The sequence below is a fragment of the Alosa alosa genome, chromosome 9 (assembly GCF_017589495.1).
Source record: "Alosa alosa isolate M-15738 ecotype Scorff River chromosome 9, AALO_Geno_1.1, whole genome shotgun sequence".
Lineage (NCBI taxonomy): Eukaryota > Metazoa > Chordata > Actinopteri > Clupeiformes > Clupeidae > Alosa > Alosa alosa.
The window spans coordinates 21,439,347-21,464,768 of record NC_063197.1 but is presented as its reverse complement, the minus strand read 5'-3'; the positions used below and the strand labels follow the sequence as shown (position 1 = coordinate 21,464,768).

Genomic DNA, 25,422 nt, shown 5'->3' with positions numbered 1-25,422 from the left:
CTCCTGCAGGTCCTGAAAGGAGACATCTTCCTCTTGCACAACACATTCAGCTGACGAATGCTGTCAGTAGTTAACATGAAAAGAATCAGTTAGGCCATGCAATCATCTTTCACCTTAGGAAGGACGGCTATTACTCACAAGATGGCTAATGGCTCTCACTAAAGCTTCGTCTGAGCTTGTTATACGGTTTCCCCACTGTGCGCCTAATGCAAAATTAAACCAAGAGGGGGGCAGTTTGAGAAAAATGTCAGACACACAGTTCAAGGTCTCAGCGCACTTTTGGCCAGAGAGGATGTGAAGCATCCCCCACGTCAAGAGATCGGAGGCGTGGGAGTGGGGAGGGTCGGGGTGGCGAAATGTGAACATATGGGATGACTCAGACATCATGTCCTCTTGGACTCATTTCCAGCAGCTGGCTTGAAGCACTTTGGCTTTAATATCTATGTGAATTCCTTACCCCCAAAATATTGTTAACAATTTACAACAATAACAGACTGTGCACATCAAGATAAACATCTGCTCTTTTTTGTAATTTGCTGCAAGAGTGTCCTGTGCACTACTTCACCTTGCCCCATGGTTCTACCCACTTATAGGAGATACACTTTGCATCTACAAACAGAGCAGAAGAGAGCAATGATCAATAAGAGGATTGCCCTCATCCTGGACATCCCTAAAGGTCAGTAATTTCGCATCGGAATCGGCCCCACAACAACCCTGATACTGTACAGAACCTCGCAGACACAATAGACCTTGTTTATGTTTACTGTTTGGAAAACAATTCCTTTGAAAGGCTTATGGTACTCCAATAAATAATGTCATACATACACTTATGTATAGAAACATTACCTAAGCATAATGAATGTTAACAATGTCATAAGACAATGGAGAAAAATACATTGAAAAGATCTAATTGACCAGATAAATTGTTATTTTTTAAAAAAGAAACAAAAATGATAATACAGTACATGTTATGTTCATTTAGGCATAGGCACATAAAAGGCTTAGTTTTCCTGCACATCGTAAATGTTAATGTTAAGGTGATCTGGTGTAATCATGTTAGGAAAAGGACATGTTAAAAAAAGAGGAATTCTTAGAGAGGAGAAGGATACGTTTATAAATATGGTCTATATATGTGTCTTGTGCTTCTATACTCTAGATGTTTTTTTTTAAAAGGATGACTTGGATAGCTCTTTGAGGATTCGCCCTATTCATACGAATGACAAGTTAAGATGTTAGTTAACATGCAGTTAGTCATATGCACAGTAAATACTGTGAGCTATACATCATGTGGATGAGCTGTGAACTTGTGGAACGAACCATGTTAAATTGTCTGTTTGGATGTGTATAAATGTCACATCAAAGTATAGGCTCTGTATCATTCCAGTCGACCACTGCATTCTTCCATCTACGGATTAAGAAAGAGACATGATTAATAAAATGAAAAGCAAAATAAAATAAAATGATTTGCATGCTGCTAAAGAATTGCTTATAAAAGGGCCAGTGAACTGATGTGGATATGGGTACTACGCCTGATCTATAATTATTTTCCTATTAGTTATGAGTGTTCAGCAAAGCAATAAATCCTCAGGCAGAATGCTGCTTCGTTTCAAAGCACCCTGCTTAGCAGCTCTTTTGCTTATAAACAACTTCTGTGGCTTTCCCAGAAAACTAATATTACAAATTCTTAAAAATGCTCGTTCGTCTTAAAGCAGCTCTGGCAAGTGCCCGTAGTTTGGGTCTGTGGTCTGGGGTCAGTTTCCTCACCTGGTCCTTATGCAGTGCTCCAGAGGAGGAATAAGATCACTGTCCACGCAGTCACCACCGCAAGTCATCTTTGAAGTGCCTGTTGCTGACGGCAGAAAGGATAAGCGGTAGTAAATAGGTATGAATTACTGCCATGATCACAAACTGAGTACCAGGTAACTGAGTACCATGATAATCGAGTACCTAGGGACAGAGACCAGGTAATCAAGTACCATGCTAACGGAGTGTCATACTATATGACATATGATATGTTTCAGGTACATTCAGAAAGTTTGATGGAGGTAAGCCGTTAAGAAATTCAACAGCTAAACAAATACCCCATCATTGCTCTCACCAAAGCCCTCACTTGTTATGTGAGAGCATTGGCAGGCAGGTAGTCTTTTGTTATAATTGGTGGGATTTAACAGTTCAACAATTTAATTTTATATTTATTTGCCCTGAATTAAGTCTGGCGCTGTCACGTTCACATAATTGATTTTCTTCCATGCATACAGTATCTGTCAGTGAAAGCTGCCAGAATATGAGAAGGACTTGAGCCAAACTTTACAAAAACAACAAAATAAACTGACAAAAGTTCACAATTGGAATTGCACAGCCTTCCTTTCAAAAACACAACCTTTCTTTGGTAATTCAACATGCTCAGGGAACTGTATACGGTGAATAACGTCAGTTAGCAGAACATGTAGTTACATTCCCTGTGAACTAAAAAATTAAGGACAAAGGGAAACTGAACTGGAATGGACAGGTGAGCCAGATGGACTTACAGACGGTCAAGCATATCTGCTCTTGCTGGTTGGCCAAGCCATCATAGTAGTAGAGGTCAAAGGTCATCTTCTCCACCAGGTCAGACGTCAGGTTCTTGTTCAAGGCGAAGAGCACACTGAAATGGCTCTCACTGCATACAACCCAGATTGGATGTCTGGGATGCTTCAGGTAATCCCCAACCTTTAGAATTTAAAAAGCATTTTAAAATGTACTTTTGTTCATTATATTCATCTGCATATATCTAATGTGGTCTAGCCACATACATTGCTATTACAATGCAGTAACTATTGGTGAGTGTCTAACTACACTACAATGACAGATTCCTTACAAACCACAAGGTGGCGCTTTAGTATGATGCCATGGTATTCCAAGAGTCTTTGACCGGGGATCCAGTCAATGCATTTACATATAGTATAAGTATAAGTATATATACTCTTTTGATCCCGTGAGGGAAATTTGGTCTCTGCATTTATCCCAATCCGTGAATTAGTGAAACACACTCAGCACACAGTGAATACACAGTGAGGTGAGGCACACGCTAATCCGGGCGCAGTGAGCTGCCTGCAACAACAGCGGCGCTCACTGGCCCTGCCATCATACCTCTCTGAATCCGTGTGCTTCTGCTCCTAAGGCTCTCACTGACCAAGCTCCGCTTTTCTGTAGACTGGTCTACCCCAACGGGGGAGCTAGAAGTCTCATTTACCCCATAGCTCAGAGATGAGCTATGAACAATCATCCCTCTACCAGTATGACCTGAAATAAATTTCTTAAATGACCGTACCTTACAGATATTGTAATGTTCAAACAAGGAGAGCAATCCGATATCACTGCGGGCGGAGACTCCCTTCAGCAAAGTGAACATGCCATTCCCTGACTCCAGTGTCATCTCACCGTTGAAGACATTCGAGACAGCCCTACCGCACAGCAGGAGATTAACCAGCTCCTGGAACAAACAAGGGGCCTTTGTCATTAACTGCGTTAACTGTGTTCACAGCTCCCTCTCAGATCATCAGTCCTCTCTGCACGGGATCATCAGAGCCTGAGTCTGATCAGGGCTGGATGTGTGTCAGCATTGGCAGCTCTCCACATGTTGTATTTCAGTGGAAACCTCAGCATGTCACAAACCTGTGTGCAGTAGCCGTGGGCTCCTATCAGAGTGGTTGTGGGCACATCCATGTCACTGCGCAGTCTGAGAAGGAAGGCAGACAAAGAACAAATAAATGTACATGGTACACTTCAAGAATGCCTACTACTGGCACACTGTGACAAACCCATTTGAACTTGAGTAGCACACGATTACATCACGTTTTAAAAATGCAACTACCGCAACTTTCTGGAACTACAACTGTGGAGACAGCATAGAAGAGCAGAGCTATGCCATATGTCAAAAGCTAATTCTCTTGCATAGACATTTCTTCCCCAAACTACATTCCTTGAATTAGCAGGCGCCTTTAATGAAAACCAACAGAGAAGGGAATGCACAGAGTACTTTGGATCTTCAACTTTGTCTATTTAGAACTATCTGTCTGCCAAAGTGCTCCAACATTACTTTCTTACCCTTCAATCGATCTGGAGAGGATGGCAGAGACAGTGAGTAGAATACACCCAAAGGGACCGCACTCAAACTACAACAAATCACATCACAAGAGCTGATCAGAGATGTGAAACATCTGTACCAGCAATGCTAGTACACCGCAGAACACATTTATAAAAGAAACTGAGTGAGATATCAAAGAGAGACAACATGTAATCAAGAGTCTTAACATGGTTTACCTGGAATATATGCTGCTCCAAAAATGATCTGAGCTCTTCCAAACTGTTAACCGTATTGCAGGTAATCTGCAATATTACACATGGAGACATTACACAAAATAGAGACACATTTACAATATGTATTGCCTCCATTTTCAATAAAATTACATTTGTAAATGTTTCCAATGAACGCTTGTTAGGTCTAAATGCCTCACCATCTCCAGAACCCCATCTGATCTGTAGTGTCTCACTGGAGTGAAATGACTTCTTTTTGAGTTTCTGCAATGATCAAGCATATAGTCACAATGACATTGCTGGGGGACCAAATGTAATCCTACTCATAATTTAATTTCCTTCATGCTCACATGCAAACGGTTGTCTATTGCCAACAATCTTACATCGCCACAATAGCTTTTCTTCTGTCTCCGGCTCTCCAGAGGATGTCAGCGATAGCCAATGCTAGGCAGCGAGTCCGTTTTGATTGTGATGGCTGCAACTGCCTGCAGAGAATTTCAAATAAAGACGAAAGCAGGTCATTATCTTTTTAGTGACACTTTCTTTCAGTCCTACTGTGCCTGTAGAGGAGGGTTCTGTGATGGCATGACTTACCGAAATGGTAAGTCACATTCTGTGTCCTCAAACAGAAATTTCTGCAGAACGCAAGCTTGTACAGAGGCCAGCACTCCACAAGGACCTCCCTGCAGAACACACACAGGTGTATACATATTTTGTTGTTGTTGTTATGGAGAATAACAAACCAGTGTCAGTACATTACTCAGTGAAATGCAAATTGTAACATTACAACTTTTTGACACTTAGCTATCAAGACTTGCTGTCATACAGTATGAATTAAGCACCGTTTCAAACATTATGACTGACATTCAGACAACCGTCTTAGTTCTAATGAGTAGTAATGATGATGGAAGATTGCACACTGTAACATTCTCTCCTGGATACGAGCCTAAGTTCAAGCCACACCTTTTTCTGTATAATCCCATATTTTAAACTGGGTTTATCCGAAAAAACAAAACTCTGACATTTCCATTCTTCGCCAAAGCAACTGACAGGGGAACCAAGGAGGAGCTCTTTCAAGGCCTGCAAGAAATTATGAGTAACAAGTAAATATAAAAAACGAGTAAATATATCACCCAAAAATGTGAAAAGCAACCAAAAACACCCTCTGAAGTTCCTGGCCAAGGACTCTTACAGTGGCAGTGGGAAGATCTATTGGATGCGAGTCAAAAGTGTGTTGAGGCAGACAGTGATTGACAGTCGGTCTAGCGAGACCACACAACTCCTCCTCGTTATCATCTATATCATCTGAAGAGGAAAAGACACATTACTCTCAGAAATAGAATAAAAAAAAAAAACGTCCTGTCCTTCAAACACAATAGTTGAAATTCATGGTAAGAGGACATAATATAGATTTTTCAAATGTTCAAATTATTACTAAAAAAAATAACTACATGATTATTATGATCTTTGGTCTGTTCTCTCACTCTGATTCATCAGTGTATACTCTGCATTTGAATTCATAATTTACGAAAACCAACAAAACAGTACAGCTGCTTACTGTATCTGCTAAAGACTGAACACCAACTTACCAAGCGTCATCATATGAACTTCACTAGCCATAGGACTCACTTCCCGTTTGGGTCTAAAAAAGAAATGTTCTAGTAAGAATTTCAGGATCACTGAAAGTATGCTCAAACTGAAAGTGAATAGGAATTCTCAGCACGATAGCTGAGTATTAATCTTGAAAGCAAGCAATTGCAGAAAATCCCTTTAGATTTAGAAATACACAAAAGACATACATTTAGCCCCTACAATAGAGGAATATTTCTCTCAGAAAATGTTAAGTAAATAGATATTAAGCCTACATGTCAGACTGAGGCTTGTCCCAGTGGACTTTCTCAAATTCACCACAGGCCCTTGCTGGCGAATGGCCCTCGGATGGCAAGTCCTCGACCCTCTCCCAGTAGGCTGGGGGTGCTGGGATACCCTTCTCTGGAAAAACGCTGTCAGACGTGGCACTATGAGTCATGCTGCTTAACCAGGTGTTGTACTCCTTCATTTCTCCATCCTTTGCTGAGAGAGGAGAGGGACCTGCCGACTTGCGTGTTACACGTTTTTTACTACCATCCTGATGGGAAAGAGAGAAGGGGGGAGTGGGAGGGGGGTCATTCTGACGCAGAGCTATGGAAACACACAAAATGTGTCAGCTGTCTTGCAGGCTGAGACAAATGCTTACCAGAGGAGAGTTGGCTACTGGCCCTGCCATCATACCCCTCTGAATTCGTGTGCTTCTGCTCCTAAGGCTCTCACTGACCAAGCTCTGCTTTTCTGTAGACTGGTCTATCCCATCAGAGGAGCTAGAAGTCTCTGAAGTGCTAGACAAAGATAGTCTGTCTGATGCACCCTCAGTGAGACTGGAATTAGTGTTGACTGGAGATTTTGCACCCTTTGAGTAAGATGTCAGCCCTATGGGAGGTGAACTGATAGTTTCACTTTTAGACAACCTGTAAATGATATAGGCTATGTTACTTGTGTGTTGAATTTCCATGTCAATTGAAATCATCATTCTAGGCTACTGAAAGTAGAATACAGTAGAATGTATCAAAAAGCCATGTGTATACCTTGACACATTTGATTTCTGCTGAATAAAGCCTGTTATGCTGTCATCTGTTCCACTGGCCTCTTTAGGCATCGTGACAGAGCTGCCAACAGAATTTGTCAGGTTCTTCTCAGCTCTAGGTGGCTGAGAGTCATTACTTTGCTGCTTTCTCTTGGTGCCTCCGCTCTCTTCAGTTCGGTACCACACAATGAGTTCCAAAAGTGTTTTAAATGGAAACTCCTGTAACTAAAAGTTAGGGAAATGTAATCTATAGTGATGCATATACAGGCCATTTTTCATTAATCGCTCGGGGTAACAAAAAATAGCCAAAATGGCTCAATAGCTCTATGATGTAGTTAACCTAGTGTAGTGATTATTGCTTAAAGTTGGCAGAATACCTACTTCTTATTCTTACCTTGTTTTTCTTGTAAAGATTATCAAGATAGAGAAGTCGGCGCAGATCTTCCCTACTGTTTATGCTGGAACTTGACCGAGGTAATTCCTCGTCCATACAAGCAATAGTCTTTTTCAGTCCCTGTGAAAGATTGGTGTTTGAACAGTGTGTGGCAAAACTGTTCCCATGTGTGTACATTGTTGCAATTAGATGAGGGCCAGGTAGCAGTTACATGAATATCTCAATGCTAACAAACTAACTTCAGCCCTTTCTTCTTTTTGGAAGAGCAGAGAGCAGTCACTCGCTGGCTGGCTGGGCCTGTCCATACATTACATGACCCAGGCTTATTTGCCATATTAGCTACATTTGTCAGTAGTACCATTTCCAGAAACTAAGAATTACGTCTTTCACCTCACGTTACCAGTTTGCTTTCAACTTACTTTTCGGCTAAGATATTCTCTGACGAGTGATGCAGATACTTCCTCCACCATTTTTCTTCTCCCCATAACGTCGTTACTGGAAAAGCTGGGACCAACACGGATCATAATAACGTCACCATAGGTAGCTCAAATTCGGAAACCCGTTGTGTATTGCACTAATTTTGATAGCTCTGGCAAACACCAAATTACACTGCAGATATGAATCGGCGAAGTCAACACCAGACCCAGACGACAACAAACCATAGACAGTAAAAGAAAAACCCACTCATCTAGCTAGCTATTTGTTAGCCGCAAGTTAGCTAGCCAGTATCGCGCTGTCTCTATGGTTACCTCTGTGTTCAGAACCACGTGTCAAAATGGACACGCCAGAGCCGCAAGAGCCGTGCAACAGAGCCACCTAGTGAAAAAGAGACGGAGTAGGGGAGAGTGCCTGGTACCTATCTTTTACTGTCTATGGCCGGTCCACAGGGGCAGTTGCATAGCTGTCAACATTGAGCTTTGAAATTGGTTTGCTTCATAATTGCAAGCTCGTGCATTGGTCAGTTAAACAATACAACAAAGTAGCCTACTTTATTTACGCCTAACAACAGCCTATATTAATTTGGTCAACTTTATACAGCCCTAGCAAGGCTAAAGTTCTGTAGCCTAATCGATGGCCCTGTGCGCTGTCATTCTCTCTGCAAACAAAATGTGTGCGTTCCAAGTAGCCTATAGGGCGTAATTCTTCATAAAGTTGAACAAATGCATTTGGTTATTTTAGAGAGAAAATATAAATAGCCTGTCATGCAGTTTATGGGATACAGTGCAGAGTTGGGAAGTTATGGTAGGCCAACTTAGAGTGAATTCAAACGGGGAATTCTTTCTCTACTCGTAGCCGAGTGGTAGGCCGAGTCGCCGTAGCCTACACTATGCAGGTGGGTGCCACTGAATCGTGCTCTCACGACAACCACGTCATCATCTTAAATAGTCTCACTGTCGCCTTCAAGCAAGCAAAACGATGCTTTGAAAACATCTGTTTCGTTGGAAGGGCAAGGGTGTAGCAACAGGACAACAGTACAGAGACTGACAAGTCCGATGGTAGAACTAATGTTATGAGATTGTTAAAATACGGGATATTTACGGGAAAATATTAAAGCGGGAAAAAAGTTAAAATACGTGAGAAACCCGGAAAAAACGGGAGGGTTGACAGCTATGGGCAGTTGTAACATTCATTCAGATAAGTAAAGTCATTCTTTAACATTTCTTTATTTCATTTGTGCACTGGTCTTCACTAAGGTAATGTGGCTCCAGGCTAGCCTACAAAAACAAAGAGTAGTAAAATAAATTTTGATTTTCAAATAGGCTAGGCTAAGGCCTAGCCTGGCGGGCCAGATTTCTAGGCTAGCTAAGGCCTGCATTTGAAATACAAAAAGGCTAACGTTACCAGGATAGCCTACTTTCAAAAATCAAAATAGATAGATATATAGATAGATAGATAGATAGATACTTTATTGATCTCCAGGGGAAATTCAAGAATCAAGACACTGAAATTATGGCTTACTTCCGTGAAATGTTACTTAACTGAACTGTGTGTGAATGTTGGAAAGTAGCCTATTAAGTGTGCATCTGCAGACTCCAGTTAAGTAATTTATACAAACGGAGTCTGCAGATGCACAGTTAAGTGTGTGTGTGTGTGTGTGCGCGCAGAGGTGGACGAAGTAGCCTACAAAATCCCTTTACTTAAGTGAAAGTATAGATAGCCTTGTCAAATATTACTCCAATACAAGCGAAAGTTGAAGTACAGAAGTAGGCTACTTTTAAAAATAGGCCTACTTAGGCTATTCAGAAGTAGCCTACAGGTATTTTCCTTTTTAATGTATTGTAATGTAATGTTAATTTGGCCATTAATAGGGTATGCATATTTTGGTCGGTCATAGGACTTGAACAAACCTTTAGTTCCTTACATCCAATAAACACATTTTACCTATTTTTATAACTTTGCAACTGGATGCAATAATATAATTTAAATAATTATTCATTTTCTGTTCACAAATCTAAAACATTTTCACTGCCGAATACAAAACCAGAGAACTCAGTTATGAGTAGATTATTATTAATGATGTAGGCTAAAGATCTAGCTAATGGTGAATGTCAGGTGATTGTCTAATTTCATTCCAATTTCACAATGATCATGGAGGATAGCCTGGTTAACACCAGACCACTTCTCAAATCTCAATTGCTAACAGGTTCGTCTCCCAGGCTACATGGAGGATGTTCTGAATCTTCTGATGAAGAATATGTTGTCACCATCATTACCACAGCCAATTCAGCCAAGTTCAAATTTAATTATTGAAAAAATTAACTTCAAGATGGTCTATCGTATTATTGCATTCAAGGAACAAAATGTGGTTAAAAGTAGGCTTAATGAGTACTTCATGCTCATATTTCAAATGTAGTGGAGTCAAAAGTACAGTATTTGTCTTTCAAACATAGTGGAGAAAAAGTTTCCAAAAAAGTTTCCAAAAATATTTACTCAAGTAAAGTACAGATACTCAAAAATCATACTTGAGTACAGTCAAGTAAATGTAGTTACTGTCCACCCCTGTGTGTGTGTGTGTGTGTGTCGATGAGGGTAGAGAGAAGAAAATTAGGGGTGATAGCTGACTATTGAAATGTGTTCTTTATTAATCCATAAAAAAACATATACTTTTAGGCCTACCTTGAAAAGTAGGCTATTCTTGTAGAAAAAATGGCCACATGGCTGCTTTCTCCCAGGAAGGAGGAGAGGTTAACTGAGCATGTGCAGTATATCATCACTGTATCATTCCTGATCCCCTTGTTGCAACCATCCCCATTCTCCCCTAATTTATGACAAAGCCAAAACAATGTGTGGGTGCATGAGGAGATGGGTTGCCTACTATTCTGCCTTGACCTGAATAGGTCAAGACCAGGGGTCAGCTCCACACGTGGCCCTTCAGCCCCTCTCTGGTGACTCCCTGGCTTTTTGTCTAAAATTGAAATAGTACTATTGAAAATAGTACTGGGCCATGGGCCATTACATTAGTCATGGGCAGACCCTTAATCTTTCGGATTTGGGTCTGGAATCTCCAGGCTACCATCCTTACGTTATTAACTACTGGAAATGTGTAGCCTATACCCAGAGTAAAATGTATAAAAAAAACAGAGAAATGTTTTGAAAACTGTCAGCTGAAATGTATCTGCTTAATATGTCATATCCTGGTGCTCCTTACTTTACCTTTATACTTTGCTGGACTTTTCATTATTTATACAGTCTATGTCTTACCAGGTCAGTAATAGTGTAAAAATATTTGGAGTAAAACAAATCAAATTTGTTTGTGTAGATCGTCAGGGAAAACATTTGAACACTGAGCAGAAATGTTAAGGTTATTACATGCTAACAGAATTGTATTGTTATAATTATCATCATGATTCTGATTATTATAATGTGGAGAAAAACATTGGGCAATGTAAAACGGTTAGGGTACTTCCAACAGGGTACATCCAACCCCTGATTTAGGTGATGGTGTGTGAAGCTAATTCAGACCAATATGCTGAGGCCTCCCTGGATTTCATGGGCTCACATATTTGTGTGGCCCCAGACAGATTTCTTTTTTTTTTATTTCTGGTCAAAAAATAGCTCTTTTGAGAGTTAAGGTTGCCAAACTCTGAGCCAAGCCTCATCTTAATAGAAGACATCATCCAACAAACTCTGATATTGACAACTTGGTGATTTATTGTAACTCATGCTTGAACCAAATTATGTTACGTTAACTATGAAAAAGACACCGGTGTCACCAGATTGCTATTTTAAGTTTTTTTTTATTATAATTTTCATTTATCAGAAATATTCTGTCTAACCAAAGCCTTATTTGTAACTACTGTTATAGGCTAGTGCTATTACAGTGCCTTAATGTCAATTCTGCTAGAGTCAACATTCGGTACATGAAAAACTTTTGGAGATATGAAAACTTACATTCAGTCATAATGAACATAAATCAGATACTTAAATCACAAAATGTAAAAGTAAAAGATTCTAAACAGAAATTCTAATTGGTATGCAAAACTACACTTTTGATACTCATTTTGAGCTTAAAAAAGAAACATCAAATCATAAGAAGGAATATCATTTTAGATAATTTTATCTTATTTGTTACTGTTGGAAATCATCAGTATAATGAGGGTCTCGGACCAAACCCTGCAAAAGTTTCATGTAAGAGTTTTAAAAACAGTATAATTTATGCACAATTCATGATAGCAACCACACATGGGAGCAAAACTTGAGTTTTGGCACAGATTTCTTTTAGATTTGAGCATGATTACTGTGAGTAAGTGCAGGTTTGTGTACAGTTATATGTAAACAACATTTTTGCACTGATAGCAGTTTATGTTCTCCTTTGGAGGAATGGTAAGAGAAAGAAAGAAAGAAAATATGACATAATAATGTAATGCTGCTGCCTCCTCCCTATTGTTTGGCCCTACCATGAGAAATGAAGATCAAGATTTACAAAAAAACAACAGAAAAAAACCAAGGGGAAAGTTCCACAGAAGGGGTGAATCAGTAGTCCTCCGCTAGAAAAGAAAAAGAGAAGGCTGTTATCCAAAGAAGCTTGAGGATGATTAAGATGCTGACGACCATGCTGTTGGCAATAATGATGAAGATAATAATAAACATAGATGAGGAAGAGGTGCATGCAGTCCACTCTGGGTTAGTCAGCAAATGTTGAAGGGGAGATCATGCCAGCGTGCAGTGAAGTTAGTGGGGGGAGCACTTGAAAGCAAGAGCTTAGTGGGGGGAGCACTCTTACTTTCCACTGTGAGGATGCATGTGCTGGCGGCTGTGCCTCGGCTGTTGACGGCTTTGCACATGTACTCTCCCTCGTCCTCAGGGAAGGTTTCCGGCAGGTAGAGGCAGTATGTCTCCCCGCGCTCAATGTACTGGTAGTCCTCGCTGTCCGGGAGCATTTCTCCCTCGAACCACCAGGTGACCTCGGGTTTGGGCTCGCCTGTGATCTTCACTGTGAACCGGACGGGCTCGGCGTCCACCACTGACTGGTTTTTCAGGGGCTTTTTGAACCATGGGGCCCCGGACCTGGCGTGGTCCTCTTCATCATCGTAGGCTGCTGAGCTGTTGATGATGCTTCCCTCTTCCTCTTCCTCATCGTCCTTTGTCTGCCACAAAACACATCACAGATCTTACCACAAAAACACATTCTTTTTTTAAAATGGAAGTATCACGCCGCCAAACACCACTCATGCATGTGGCACTGTCCATGCAACAGGTCAAAACTCAGTGTCAGTCTTAGCTCTTGCACAGTGGCATCCTCTTGCGATTTACTTTTTGGAGAGCCGCATCAATCTCCTGCTGTTCAAACTGCATCCTCTGCAACTTCTGCTCCTCAATCCTCCTCCTCTCCTCCTCCTCGCGGGCCTTGGCCATTTGCTCAAAGCGTGCACGCATGTCCACCTTCTGCTTAAATGGCGCGTCCATCTCTTTTGCAGCGTCATGTCTGTTTTCCTCTTCATCCTATGCAGACAAAACCCCTCAACTTAAATTCTGTTATGACAAATACTTCAAAGGATACAAGGGTCCAGTTTTCATTATGGCCATAGAGCAAGGCGTGTGATAATTAATATTGAGTTTATTTAGATAGAAATAGTCTCAGGCATGGACCAGGAGAGCGGGCACTCAACTCATCTCTGAAAAAGACAGACGTTAATTTCTATTGGAGACGAGTGAGAAAGCATGCTCTTGCAGTACCTCCTGGAATCGTTCCGCTTCCCTCTCTTTGATTTCAAGGTCAATGGCTTTCCTTCTCGCTCTCTCCTCCTCAATTTTCTTCTGGATCTCCTCGTCAGTCAGCTGTTTGATCTTCTCAAACTTGGACTTCAGGTTCTTGGCTTGAATGGAACCAGTTCGCTTCAGCTTTGTGAGCTCTGCATACTCAGCACTCACCGTCTCCGAGCTTTCATTCACCTCATCCTTCAAGAAATCCAATAAGTCATTAAGAATGGTTAAAGTACTATCCACCCCATGTATGTCATTTTATAAAATGCTATAATAACATAAAAGTACGACTTCTAAAACCATTAATTACTGTCCATTGTCACCATCAATGTTCCTCGTTGAGCACTACAGTAAGAATACTAAACTAAAAGTGTCGAAATAGTTGTTATATCTGAATGTTAGGGCACTGTCAGAGCTAACAGACCTCCTCCATCTCTTGTCGGAGCTGTTCAAACTCCTTCTTCTCCATCTCCATTTTCTTCCGCCTCTCCTCCTCCTTGCGTTTCCTCCCGGCCTCCTCTTTCATCTTCAGCATCTCCTCGAAGTTGATCTCCAGTTTCCCAGGGTGCAGGGCTTCCTGAGATGTTGTCTTCACCAGACCCTCCTCATCGTCCTGTACCTGTTGAGACAAACAGCCAGCCACTGCATAACCCCATAGTCTTGGCTACAGATCTACACTACAGATCTTATAGCTATGCATTATGTATTAGTCTGAAAGTCTGGTGATTTCTGCATGTAATGAAAATGGCTGGTGATAGCGTAGCAAGCTTTTGGCTCTAAGTGCAACAAGACATACATATACAACATCTATACATTTGACAGTATATTCATACATGCATGTAGCCTGGAAGCCAGCCTGAATTTAACCCGCCCCCACAAAATTTGAGGTCGGGAAATTCAGTCTGGACCCGAGAAGCCTCTTTGCCAGTATGAAAACTGGGCGACCAATCAAATCGTCTGGGCGGGCTTTATACGATGATGGATATATGATTTTGTTTGCAAAAAAGGCGGTCACTAGAAGGGGTGTAAAGGTACACATATTCATAGCAAACCATTTAGGTAGCCTACAGCAAGCTAGGTTCGATACATGTATAGGCCTACTGAATGTACCAAATGTGGTCTTCAACAGTGGTCTTTTTTGCTTGCGGACCATGTTTCTAATTCAAGTTCCCACACAAGCAATAATTAGTGGACCATATGTCAGTTTAGTCAGTTAAGGTCAAAAAACATTCGACAACTTTTCAAAAACTATTTGACTAATCCCATTGTGCATCAAAAATATTGTCAGAGAATTTTAGGCTAGCAGTACCTACAGGCTTACTGTACCAATTTTTTTGTTTACCAAACTGTGATTTAAAAACCGAGGTACAGTAGGCTACACACCAAATCGTGATTTTTGTGTACCGTTACAACCCTAGTCGCTTGAGAAGCTATGTTAAGATGTTGCTATCACATCTGTTGTGCAATATATTGACAGCGCAATAACTTTAAAAAACGAACAGAAAAAAGTGATTAAGGCATTTCCCGAGAGGAAGGATGTTTTGGCTGTTCTCCCTACAGGATCCACGGTATAGGCCCGCTTGAAACGCCACATAATCACGTCCCAATGGTGTAGTATCAGACTCAAATTCTAAATAGAATTGAGTCTGGCTATGTCAGGCTAACATGCATGCACTCTTTGGAGCTTTGGATAACAAAACAAGGGATTCTCTTGAAGATGTCTTACAACTGGCCAAGGTTTTGTAAGAACATCCTACTCTGAGTTCAAGAGTATAGCCTTAATGACATAGGAACAGCAGTCAGTTCGAATGTGAAATGGAAAGTGTCTTACTTCTCCATCTCCATATGAAGTCATTGACCTTTCCTGATCCCCTCCTGGGCTCTTAAAAACATAATTTGCAGAACAGAGAAGCGTTGAACGTATACCATTTGAGCACATTCGAGTTAAAATAAAAAAAACTCTGGCTTGTTGTGTTGATAGTTGAAGTCAGACTTCATTAGAACTTTATTAGGAACTGTGGAACTCAGGGTGAACAAACTGTTAGCTCAGGGGTATTGATCTGTTTTTGATCTGTGCTCAGATGATATCAGAATAATAAGCAAGACTGCATGCAATGTTTTGCAAGACACTTGCCAGCTACGTTGTTATTGAGTTAATTCAACTGTGTTAGTTTTAATTAAGCATTGCATAAATTGACACATTAAACGCAGACTCAACCTACAGGGAAGCAAAATGAGACGGAGACATGTGCTGGTATTGCAGGGTCTATTTTCCTGTTTGTTAGAAATTAGTGTTGGACAGGTGGCAGGTCTGATTCATGCTGACACGTTACGGGACACACGCCAATTTGTTTTTTTTTTTGTTTTGTCTTTCTTTGCTGTCGTTTTTTCCCCCACCCTACCATGCTCTTGCGAGCCTCGGCAAAGAGCCTCTTCTCCTCCTCCAAGCGGCGCTTGGCCTCCTCCTCCTTTCTCTTCTGCTCCTCCTCCCTCCTCTGCCTCTCCAGCTCCTCAAAGCTGATGCCCAGCTTCCCCGGTTTGGCACCCTCAGCATTGATCATGGCCAGCAAGATGTCGTCGTCCTCATCTAGGAGCTATGAAAAAAAAGACAGAGTCAGTCAGAAATGTGCGTTAATAGGCACTACACTGCATATGTTATTAAAGTCATTAAAAATACTGTAAGCTATTCTGGATGACATCACATTTGTTGATACCAGAGAGTGTTTTTTTACCCCTTCCTTTTGATGATTGACTGGAACAGTCAATACAGTACAGTGTATGATCGTTTTTTTTTGTACACAGATTAGACAGCTAGCGGATTGTGAGGGGATATTTGCTAAATGTGACGAATAGTGTTACGGGTTAGAAATGTCTTAAAAATTGAGTACAATACCTTTGTAGTGACATAGCTGATACACAGTGTAGTATATAAAAAATAAGTCAATACAAAACAATATCTTTGAAGGATAACGCAATACAGACCATGCTCTTCCTGGCCTCTGCGAAAGCTCTCCTCTCCTCCTCCATCCGTCTCTTGGCCTCCTTCTCCGCCCGCTTGCGTTCCTCCTCCACTCTTTGCCTCTCCAGCTCCTCAAAGCTCAGCCTCAGCTTGCCTGGCCTGAACTCCTCCTTGTCTCCGTGGTCATCTTGCATGCTTTCCTCATCATCCCCCTGAACAAAACAACAATGTAACTATAACAAGGAATTATATAAAATACATGCAAGATATCATATATCATATTAATTGTATGTGACAAGTTAGAAAAAACATTGCATTGAGTTCTTGTGCCAGTTCTTTTGGCATGTAGTTTTATATCAATGCATCATGTCCAGCCGTCTGTTAATTTCTAGGGCTGCACAATTAATCCATTTATTTTTATTGAAAACACAATTTGGACCAATGCAATTTCCTAATAGCAAAGGCAGCAATTCATTGTGCCGTTCATAACTCTGTTCCTATGGTTAATCTTGTCTCATCTATTTTAATATTCATGTCATCCTCCTTGTGTGACACACAGTGAAGCTCAGTTAACAGAAGAACTGTGCTTACATGCTCACCTTTCAGAAGTGGCCCAACTTAAAGCAAAATTTAAAATAATTAACTTGACTCAAATCTTGACTCAAAAATTATATCGCAAATCAAATCGCAATTGGAATATCTGTCAGAAAAAAATGAGATATTTTCCCCACATTGTACAGCCCTTATTGTTTCTGTGTTCATTACCATTTGGGACTTGGCCTCCTCAAAGGCTTTCTTCTCCTCCAGCAGGCGCCGCTTGGCCTCCTCCTCAGCCTGCCTCCTCTGCTGCTCCTGCCGCTCCTTCTCCAGCTCCTCAAACGTCATCTTCAGCTTGCCAGGACACACCTGCTCCCTCTCTCTGGGCTGCACATCCTCCTCATTCTGTGGGAGACACGGTCGAACATTAGCTGTACTCTTGGGTATGACAAAAAGTCATGATGAAGGTAATTTATTAATGCAGCATGAACATTACATCCGTCAGTTTACAAATGGCCTCTACAGAATCTGCCTTACCAAAAATACTATAAATACAAGAATAGAATGACATGAAAGAGAAACCATCCTTTGTACTGTTTATTGTTATTTCTAATACAATAATGGAAAAAGAACTGACAGAGAAGCTACACCAGGCGCATAACTGAAGCGTTTCATTTGCGACATGTAAAATCCATTTTAGAAGAATGGTCTATTTTTTTCGAATGTACGCGCCGCTATCACGTCTGGGGCAGCTACTTCCATTGATTATAGTGGAAGCTAATTTTTGCAGCAGGCAATGGGAACAACGTTTCAGTTACATGCCTTGTGTAGCTTAGCTCTGAGAGAACAGACACCCAAACAGAGGTGCTTGTTAGGATGCTATATATCATAAACTAATGAATAGTAGCCTATTTATCGGCTGACAGCAGAAATGTTACTTTCTGATACAATACTCTGAAACGTCTGTAAAATGTTGATTATCTTCTCCCTAACACATTGTAGGGAAGAAAAGGCTTTTATGGGATCTGTTTGTGCACCTGTGGGGCCATGGAGCGGCGCTTAACTTCGCGGAAGGAGCGCCTGTTCTCGTCATATCTCTTCTTCTTCTCCTCCTCGGCCTTCTTCTTCTCCTCCTCCTCACGGCTCTTCTCCATGTCCTCGAAGTTCATCTTAATCTTACCTGGAGGTTTGAATGGCTTGGCTGGGACCACTCGCACCAGGATGGTATCGTCTCCTTCCTGTAAAGTAGAGTGTGTCTTATGACAGCCACAGCATTGTGTCACTCTAGGAGGAATTGCGAAGCGTTCTTTCTCCTCTCTCATTCTCTCCTCTTCAAACAGACACACACACACACACACACTCACTCACCCACTCACTCACTCACTCACTCACACACACACACACACACACACACACACACACACTCACCAAATCTACAAGCTCACTATAACACATAGACAGACACACAATCACAACAACAATAACAACAACAACAGTATACACTACGGTTTCTCTGTTACACACACACAAACGCATTTCTAGATAAGATCACTGAGTATCTAAGGAGGACATTCCTTTGGCCTCTCTGGCCGCCATTTGCACTGGGTCAGTGTGAGATAGGGAGTTCTAATTCTGTCCGAAAGTGCGGAGGGACTGTGGCCAGTTTCGCCAGACTGCGGTGTGGGAAACACTTTCCAGTCTCTCACGTCGACGTTGGACACGCTTGCCAACTTCCTCTGTTTTGGCTCTGGCTCTTTAATGTGTGTCAGTGGCCAGAGTTAACACCTTACAAAATCTACAGCACCCCGCATGTCCTCCTGTGCAAATAAAATTACAAGATTAAATGCATTGTTGATGGGGATTGAGTGCATTTAACCCCAGGGCTCCAGTGATCTATATTAATAGATGATGGTTTCCTGTTCACTAATGGCACATTCAGCGTCATGTTTCCTTTTTGGACTGTGACTGTGGAGATGGAGATAGTGGGAGGCTTTGCTGAGGTGAATGAGCTGAATACTGAACAGGCCAAATAGACGCCAGATCTAACTTACTCTGCCTTCTGACGTATTGTACTGGTGTTAGAGTATCGTATTCAGCATACTGTATATGATCTGAAATGTAGAAAAAGTCAACTAACAATTTTAGGGATCCAGAATACATCCCTACCCAAACTGATTCATGGGAGATCTATAAATGTGTCAATGAACACCAAGTGCCTAGATCAGTGACGCCACACACTTGTCTTCTGCCATTCTACTCCAGTGCAGGATTTAGGCTCAGCCTACACATACGGTAGAGCTTTCAACTGTTACTTAAAATAACTCATCAGGGTGTTTGCGGCGGATTACCTGAATCATTACTGATTCATGGAACAAGATTCACCCCACGGGGGGCAGATCATTGACCTTTGCATGCTGAATCTGTACTGCCACTGCCCTTCACTACAAAACACACACACACACACACACACACACACACAGAGAGACAAACATACACACACAGACAAACAAACACACACACGCACACATACTGTCCTTCACCTTTTGCCATCTTACCTCCTCGGCCTTCTTGGCCAGCTCTTTCTGGATCTTTGCCTTCTCCAGGGTTTCCTGTGCAACGCGTTTCTTCCTCTCCTCCTCTGTCCTCTTCCTCTCCTCCTCTTGCCTCTGTTTCTCCATCTCAGCAAACTTTCCCTTCACGCTGCCTGCAGAAGCACATGGCCACCCTCCTGTAAGTCGCTTTGACTTTTTTTGAAGAGGCTGCTACGTTTTACTGCCCTGTCCAGAACTCCTACTCCACTCTAGGTCAAATCTCCGGGGTCAACCCTACCTGTGATCTTGGGAACATACGATTTCTCCGTTTTTGCCGGTTTCACGTCCTCCTCATCGCTGGATGCTAAGAGCTCTTTTATCTGCAACAGATCAGATGGTGAGAGCGCCGTGAGGTTACGGTTTATCTGGGATCATCTGCCTTGCACAGTTGCTAGCTCAGGAGCCATGCTGGTACCAGCAAGCCCGACTGCCTAATCCCCATAAGGGAGGCATCACATGACCTTGAAGGAAACTGCTGATTGGGTATATCTCCTGCATGGTAAGGGATCAACAGGCATGCAGACAGGCAAGACAAGACAGAGTGGACATCCGGTTGATGAGCGGCAATAATTATGCAAAAGACAACAATTATATGACAACTGTACTCTTAATAAAGAAGTAAAGTCTTACTAAATCATCAATTTTAGGTATGAATCCATCATACATAAATAATCATATCATAGCCTATATCAATATAAATGTAAATATATGTATAAATATACAAAATGAATAGATCAATTGCCACTTTCAATGTACAGAAATCTAACAGGGGTATGAATAGCCATGTCTGCTAAGACAACATCAGTCAGGGCTGGCCAATGTGAGGTGATGTGAATGCTGACCTCCTGTTTGCGGCGGTTCCACTCTCTCTCCTTGATGTACTGCTCCTTCCTCTTAGCCTGCTCATCCTGGTTCCTTGCCCGGCTGCGCTCCTCCCTGGCCTTCTGCATGGCCTCAAACTTGTTCTTTACGTCTCCTTTTCCAATCTTTGGCACGTAGCTCCTCTGCACTGGCTTAGCGGCTTTGAAGAGTTTCTTTAATGTGAGTGTGTGTGTGTGTGTGTGTGTGTGTGTGTGTGAGAGAGAGAGAGAGAGAGAGAGAGAGAGAGATAGAGTCACTTACATGGAAGAGACACAGAGATTAGATAAATGCAACTGAGAAAAACACTAGAAGAATCATAACCACGCATAAGATGACTATTCTGATATTTGACTATTTGACTTCTGGATATGGATCTGGATGTTCATATTTTGAGCTTTGACACTCACTGACACAAGGCATGTGGTGCCGTACCTCTTGTTTTATCTGCACTTCATTTACATTATCATCTTCCTCACATACGACATCGGCAATGTTCTTTATGTCTGTCATGCTGGCGTCCCTCTGAGCTCTCCCTTCCCCTCTGGCTCCTTTCCTGCTCCTCGTCCGTTTGGTTTCAGTCTTAGCGTCTGCTTGACTGTCAGTTTTCTTTTTGTCCTCATCCATGCTCTCAACTCCATTCATAGTTTGTGTCTCAGGCTCCTTGGCATCACCATTCATACTGGCCACATTGTTTACCTTTTCAGTATCAGCACTGCTTTGTACATCCTCCATGTTAACATCCTCACTCACACTCTCTGCATCCATCTTTACATCCTGCATAGCCTGTGCATCACTTTTGACTGTGTCAGCCTTTTCCTCTTCCATTGCACTCTTATCCTCCTTGGCCTCATCTGCTGTCGTTGCGTTGTCATTTGAGCTTTGGACCCCCTCTGTGATTTTTTCTTCTTCTTCTTCTTCCTCTTCCTCAGTGTGAACCTCCTCTTCCTCAGTGTGAACCTCCTCTGTGTCATTCATGCTATCAACAGTCTCCATGGTTTCCAGGTTGCTCATGCTCGCCACTTCAGCCATGGTTGCTCTCCTTCACACTCAGTGACGCAGCCCACTTTCAAATTCCTTGTACTGGAGGCTGTTTGGACAGAACGTATAGATGCACATGAGTCTGCATGTCAAAGTAATGTTTAATAATATTCAAATCTCCAAGCCTTAAAAAGAATATAACTTTGGATTCAAGAGGGGAGGATATTGTATATGTATACCCCAGCTCAGAAGAAAAAAAGACATTGAATTTCATTACATCAAGTTTAAGTCATGTTACCCGGTTAATAAACTAAAACATTTTTGTCACATACAGCAAACATCTCATCACGATCCGCTAGCTGCCTGTCCCCTAAAAAAAAAGTGTAAAAAAACAAGGTCTTTGTGGACAGCCCAGGCTTAAAAAACGGCAACAAAAACAGCCTGGTCCAGCCTGGACCATGAAACATAGCAAACTGTTCCAGCCAATCACTGACGAGATGTGCATTCACGCCAGCTTCAATTGCACGGGAGGGAGGGGCGAACTAGCTCTCTGTTTTGTTTGAAACATCAACAGAAGTGACATTACCCTACCGTACTCAGAGAACCTTTAACCCTGAAAATAAAATGTATGCTAAGAACTATATCCTTCGTCAAAACCCTCAACAACAAAATTTCAAAATCATTTAACCGTTTTTTGAATAGTGAAATCTTTTAATCTAAATATATAGGCTAGTCCTTAATTTGTTCATTTTACCCTGTTGTGTCTTTGAAACAAGATGGCGGCCTCTTGGCCTACTCTGTGGGAGCCATTGCTGAGAGAGATTGAGGCGGCTGCCCTAGTATGCTGAGCCACTACAATGTCCAGACCCTAATTATAACCCACTTCTGTGTTTTAGGACATGTGACCTGGGCTATTTTGGATCAGAGATACGTGGCGGGACAGAGAGGGGGTCAGCACCACATGTCGGTCAACAGACTCCTCACAAAAGTGCCAGGAGATTCTTGCTGCCAGGGCTAACGGTCTGCAGTGCCAGTCCCAGAGTTGTAAAGCCATATTTACTCTACTGTTTGGTTACTGTACTGCTTTATTTCTCATAGGGACCACCTTTACAGTGAAACTCCCAAATTAATTGAATTGTGCTGCTGTAGTAGTATTGGGGGATGTTTAGCTGTCAAAATGCTTGGTTGCTGGGTTTGAGCTATAAACCTTTTTGCCCCTGATGAACTTAACGTCACTGAGCTGTATCATGTTCCCAACACTTGCTGTGCTTAAAGTACTTTCTTCTAGCTAAACCCAAGGGCATAGCATAAAAGGAGACATCGCTACTTTATAAATATGGTGTCATTAACAGTTGTGTAGTAACAACTTACTGCTTCAACCCCATTGTTGAATTAGTTAATTCTTACCACCTGATTTACAATGCTTAATTTTTTTCCTAACTTGGAATGCTTACACATGGCACCAACAATAGATGATTCACCAATGCCATTTGTATTGCATGGCATGGCACCACCTCTAGGACCAGGAGACAGCCACTGATCTATTTCTGTTGACACTGATAATACTCTAGGAATGAACAAAAGACAGTTGAGATGACCCCCCTTTTACTGTTTTGGTGGTCTTGTTCTAGAAGGTTCCAGAGAACAGACAACATCTTGCAAAACCACTACAAATGCTGAAACTAATGGAAGTTGGATCGCTGCCTCACTGCCATTTCATTGCCTAAATGACTTGCACTGTTTCAGATACCTGAAACAAAAGACGAAGTAGCCCAAATCCAAAAGGCCTAATTTGCACTGCTGAATTTGAATGTAATTTTTTTATTTGTAATTTTTTTTATTTAGTGTTAAATATGTCTTTGTGTTGATCTATTTCACATTAACATATCATAATCATTTTAACAACAAACTATATCACTGTCGCAAATGTACACAAATGTGTTCATCAGAACAATATGGCATAAAAGCACAAATCAGTGTTTGGCCTACATTAGCCTAACTGCCATATGAATCATGGATAACCTACTCCTAATATAGGCCCGGTCAAATTACTACCTATTTATGGCAAACATTATTCACCTGACATGAATATGGAGGAGTTTTACAAGAAATTATCGTTATATACTTTCACTATTTAGATGATTACAATCAATAAATAAAAGAAATTAACAAAGTTTCTCAGAAATATGTTCTTGGAATGGGACATCGGATTTTTGTCCAATACATAACAAAACCTCTTCTAGTTACCTGAGAATGCTGTTAAAAGGAAGAATACTAAAGGCCCAATGTTGCCAAAAGTAATTTAGGCTACATGGCAAAGCCTACACATAAGCTATTGCCTGCCCTGCCCATTTCACTGTGATGAATTAGTAGCCCATTTAAATCGATCACTTGTCATTTTGCATTTTCATAGTTATTAATAGACCTAGTTGTTATTTACTTAAGCCAAGTAGGCCTTCATGTTCCTTGATGTGGAAATTAACGGTAGCAGGTGAAGCAGGTGCATTTTTATCATGGTACATTGTCACACGAAAAAAAACATTTGAAATTAAATTACCTCCTTCAGAGTAATATTCCACTTCTTTCTGTCATAGAAATCTCAGGTTATATCGACGGAGAAAATGCCAACCACAAATCAAAATTCCCAAATGTGTGGAGACGGTCGTGTCCGGCTCCCTCTACGGGGACGCAAAGTCGAATGGGTGAAGTTACGTAGCGGTAGGCAGTATCCATAAATGTGCTGTTCCTCTCGCCGGTTACCGCATTCCAGGCGGGCCTTCGATAGCCTCAGCTGTTCCAGCACATACGCATGGCCTTTCCGACTCCTTCTTTTAGCGTCTTTAATAGACATGATTCAAACTGACATGTTGCAGTTTCGCAAGTTGCTTTATAATTTCCTAAGTAAACTAAAACGACATGGGTGCAACAAGGACACAGATATCTCTTTGAATATTGTTATTTCAATATAGCATAGCCTACATTTGGGTTATTCTTAATTGATGCAATCAAGGAAAGGACAGAATGAAACAGTAGGTGTTGTATTTAATATTTGATATATAAATACATATATTTGATTAAAGCCGCATGTGACGGGCCATGCTTTTCAAAATATACAAGCATCCACACTCAAGGAGCCATTGGCGGGGCCATAGGCCTATCAGCAGCCGTCCAACAGCCGGGATATGTTTGTCCCTTCTTAACAGGCAGTGGCCCAGATATTTTTCACACGGGCCTGTGTGGAGAGACTGATAACCTAAAATATCACTGAATGGGTAGTATAAGGAATAATTCAGAGTGCATGCATGGCCTCACATGCCTGCAAATGGCATCGTTATTGTCATAGTCTTCCGGTCAAATAATCAACTTACTAAGTGCAGCTGTTCTCCAGTGGTTTGTAAATTCTAATCTTTAACATTAGAATATCTATGTGTGGTCAGTAAACCTGTTTTCAAGTGTTGTCCTTCCACTATGTAGCCTACAGTAATGTCCTTTAGTAAGTACGCTAGCCTAATACTCTCAGGCTTTCCCCAGGGTGTATGAATGGAACATTGTTGTTCATAACATTTTTCCAGCCCTGATGTGACTGTCACTCCTCTCAGCTGGTGATGACCAGGGGTAGGCCTACAGTACGTTTCACAAAAGCTAGTTGCTAACTCACAATGTAATTATGTAGTTGTGATGCTATGTTTCCGATAGTTACAACTGTCCTGCTGAGCTGCAGTTGTCTGACAATATTGTGTATCTAAATGGCTTAGATCTTGACTCCTGACTGCCAGTAATAAACGTGTGAACAAAACCTATCTCTTATTAAACTGTAAGAACAAGGAGTTTTACAGTACACACAACTTAGCATTAAATTAATGCATCTCTTTAAACAGGCTTCAGACACCCGCAGCACACATGCCAGTGCCCTGGCACAGTGTAACATGAGACCCAGCATGCACCTCTTTCAACTGGGCCACTAGGAAACTGATGCTGTCAT

General features: G+C 41.5%; 2 protein-coding genes across 6 annotated transcripts; both read right to left on the bottom strand.

Moving 5' to 3' along the window:
* Nucleotides 1–746: 746 nt before the first annotated feature.
* mindy4 (MINDY lysine 48 deubiquitinase 4) lies at nt 747–8,103 on the bottom strand. Of its 2 annotated transcripts, none has more exons than XM_048253600.1 (18): nt 7,730–8,103; nt 7,311–7,430; nt 6,918–7,141; nt 6,533–6,800; nt 6,162–6,424; nt 5,886–5,938; nt 5,489–5,601; nt 5,260–5,376; nt 4,891–4,979; nt 4,680–4,781; nt 4,497–4,560; nt 4,303–4,368; nt 4,087–4,154; nt 3,655–3,718; nt 3,311–3,472; nt 2,529–2,709; nt 1,765–1,843; nt 747–1,405 (listed from the first exon to the last, which is right to left on the bottom strand). In XM_048253600.1, the coding sequence occupies exons 1-18, from the start codon at nt 7,832–7,834 to the stop codon at nt 1,357–1,359; spliced, it is 2,187 nt and encodes a 728-aa protein (XP_048109557.1). In that variant the 5' UTR covers nt 7,835–8,103; the 3' UTR covers nt 747–1,356. The 2 variants fall into 2 exon arrangements, with proteins under 2 accessions (XP_048109557.1, XP_048109556.1); XM_048253599.1 differs by having other exon boundaries at nt 1,765–1,849; nt 7,730–8,099.
* A 2,270-nt stretch (nt 8,104–10,373) lies between these two features.
* On the bottom strand, nt 10,374–24,156 carry nexn (nexilin (F actin binding protein)). 4 transcript variants are annotated; one of them, XM_048253077.1, is made up of 15 exons: nt 23,998–24,156; nt 20,895–21,549; nt 20,444–20,635; nt 19,840–19,921; nt 19,566–19,714; nt 18,048–18,266; nt 17,239–17,415; nt 16,497–16,685; nt 15,917–16,108; nt 15,346–15,396; nt 13,939–14,133; nt 13,488–13,709; nt 13,065–13,253; nt 12,535–12,898; nt 10,374–12,298 (listed from the first exon to the last, which is right to left on the bottom strand). In XM_048253077.1, exons 2-15 carry the CDS (start codon nt 21,489–21,491, stop codon nt 12,285–12,287), a joined length of 2,832 nt encoding a protein of 943 aa, XP_048109034.1. In that variant the 5' UTR covers nt 21,492–21,549; nt 23,998–24,156; the 3' UTR covers nt 10,374–12,284. The 4 variants fall into 4 exon arrangements, with proteins under 4 accessions (XP_048109034.1, XP_048109035.1, XP_048109036.1 ...); XM_048253078.1 differs by having other exon boundaries at nt 18,048–18,248; XM_048253079.1 differs by lacking the exon at nt 15,346–15,396.
* Between the last annotated feature and the right edge of the window lie 1,266 nt (nt 24,157–25,422).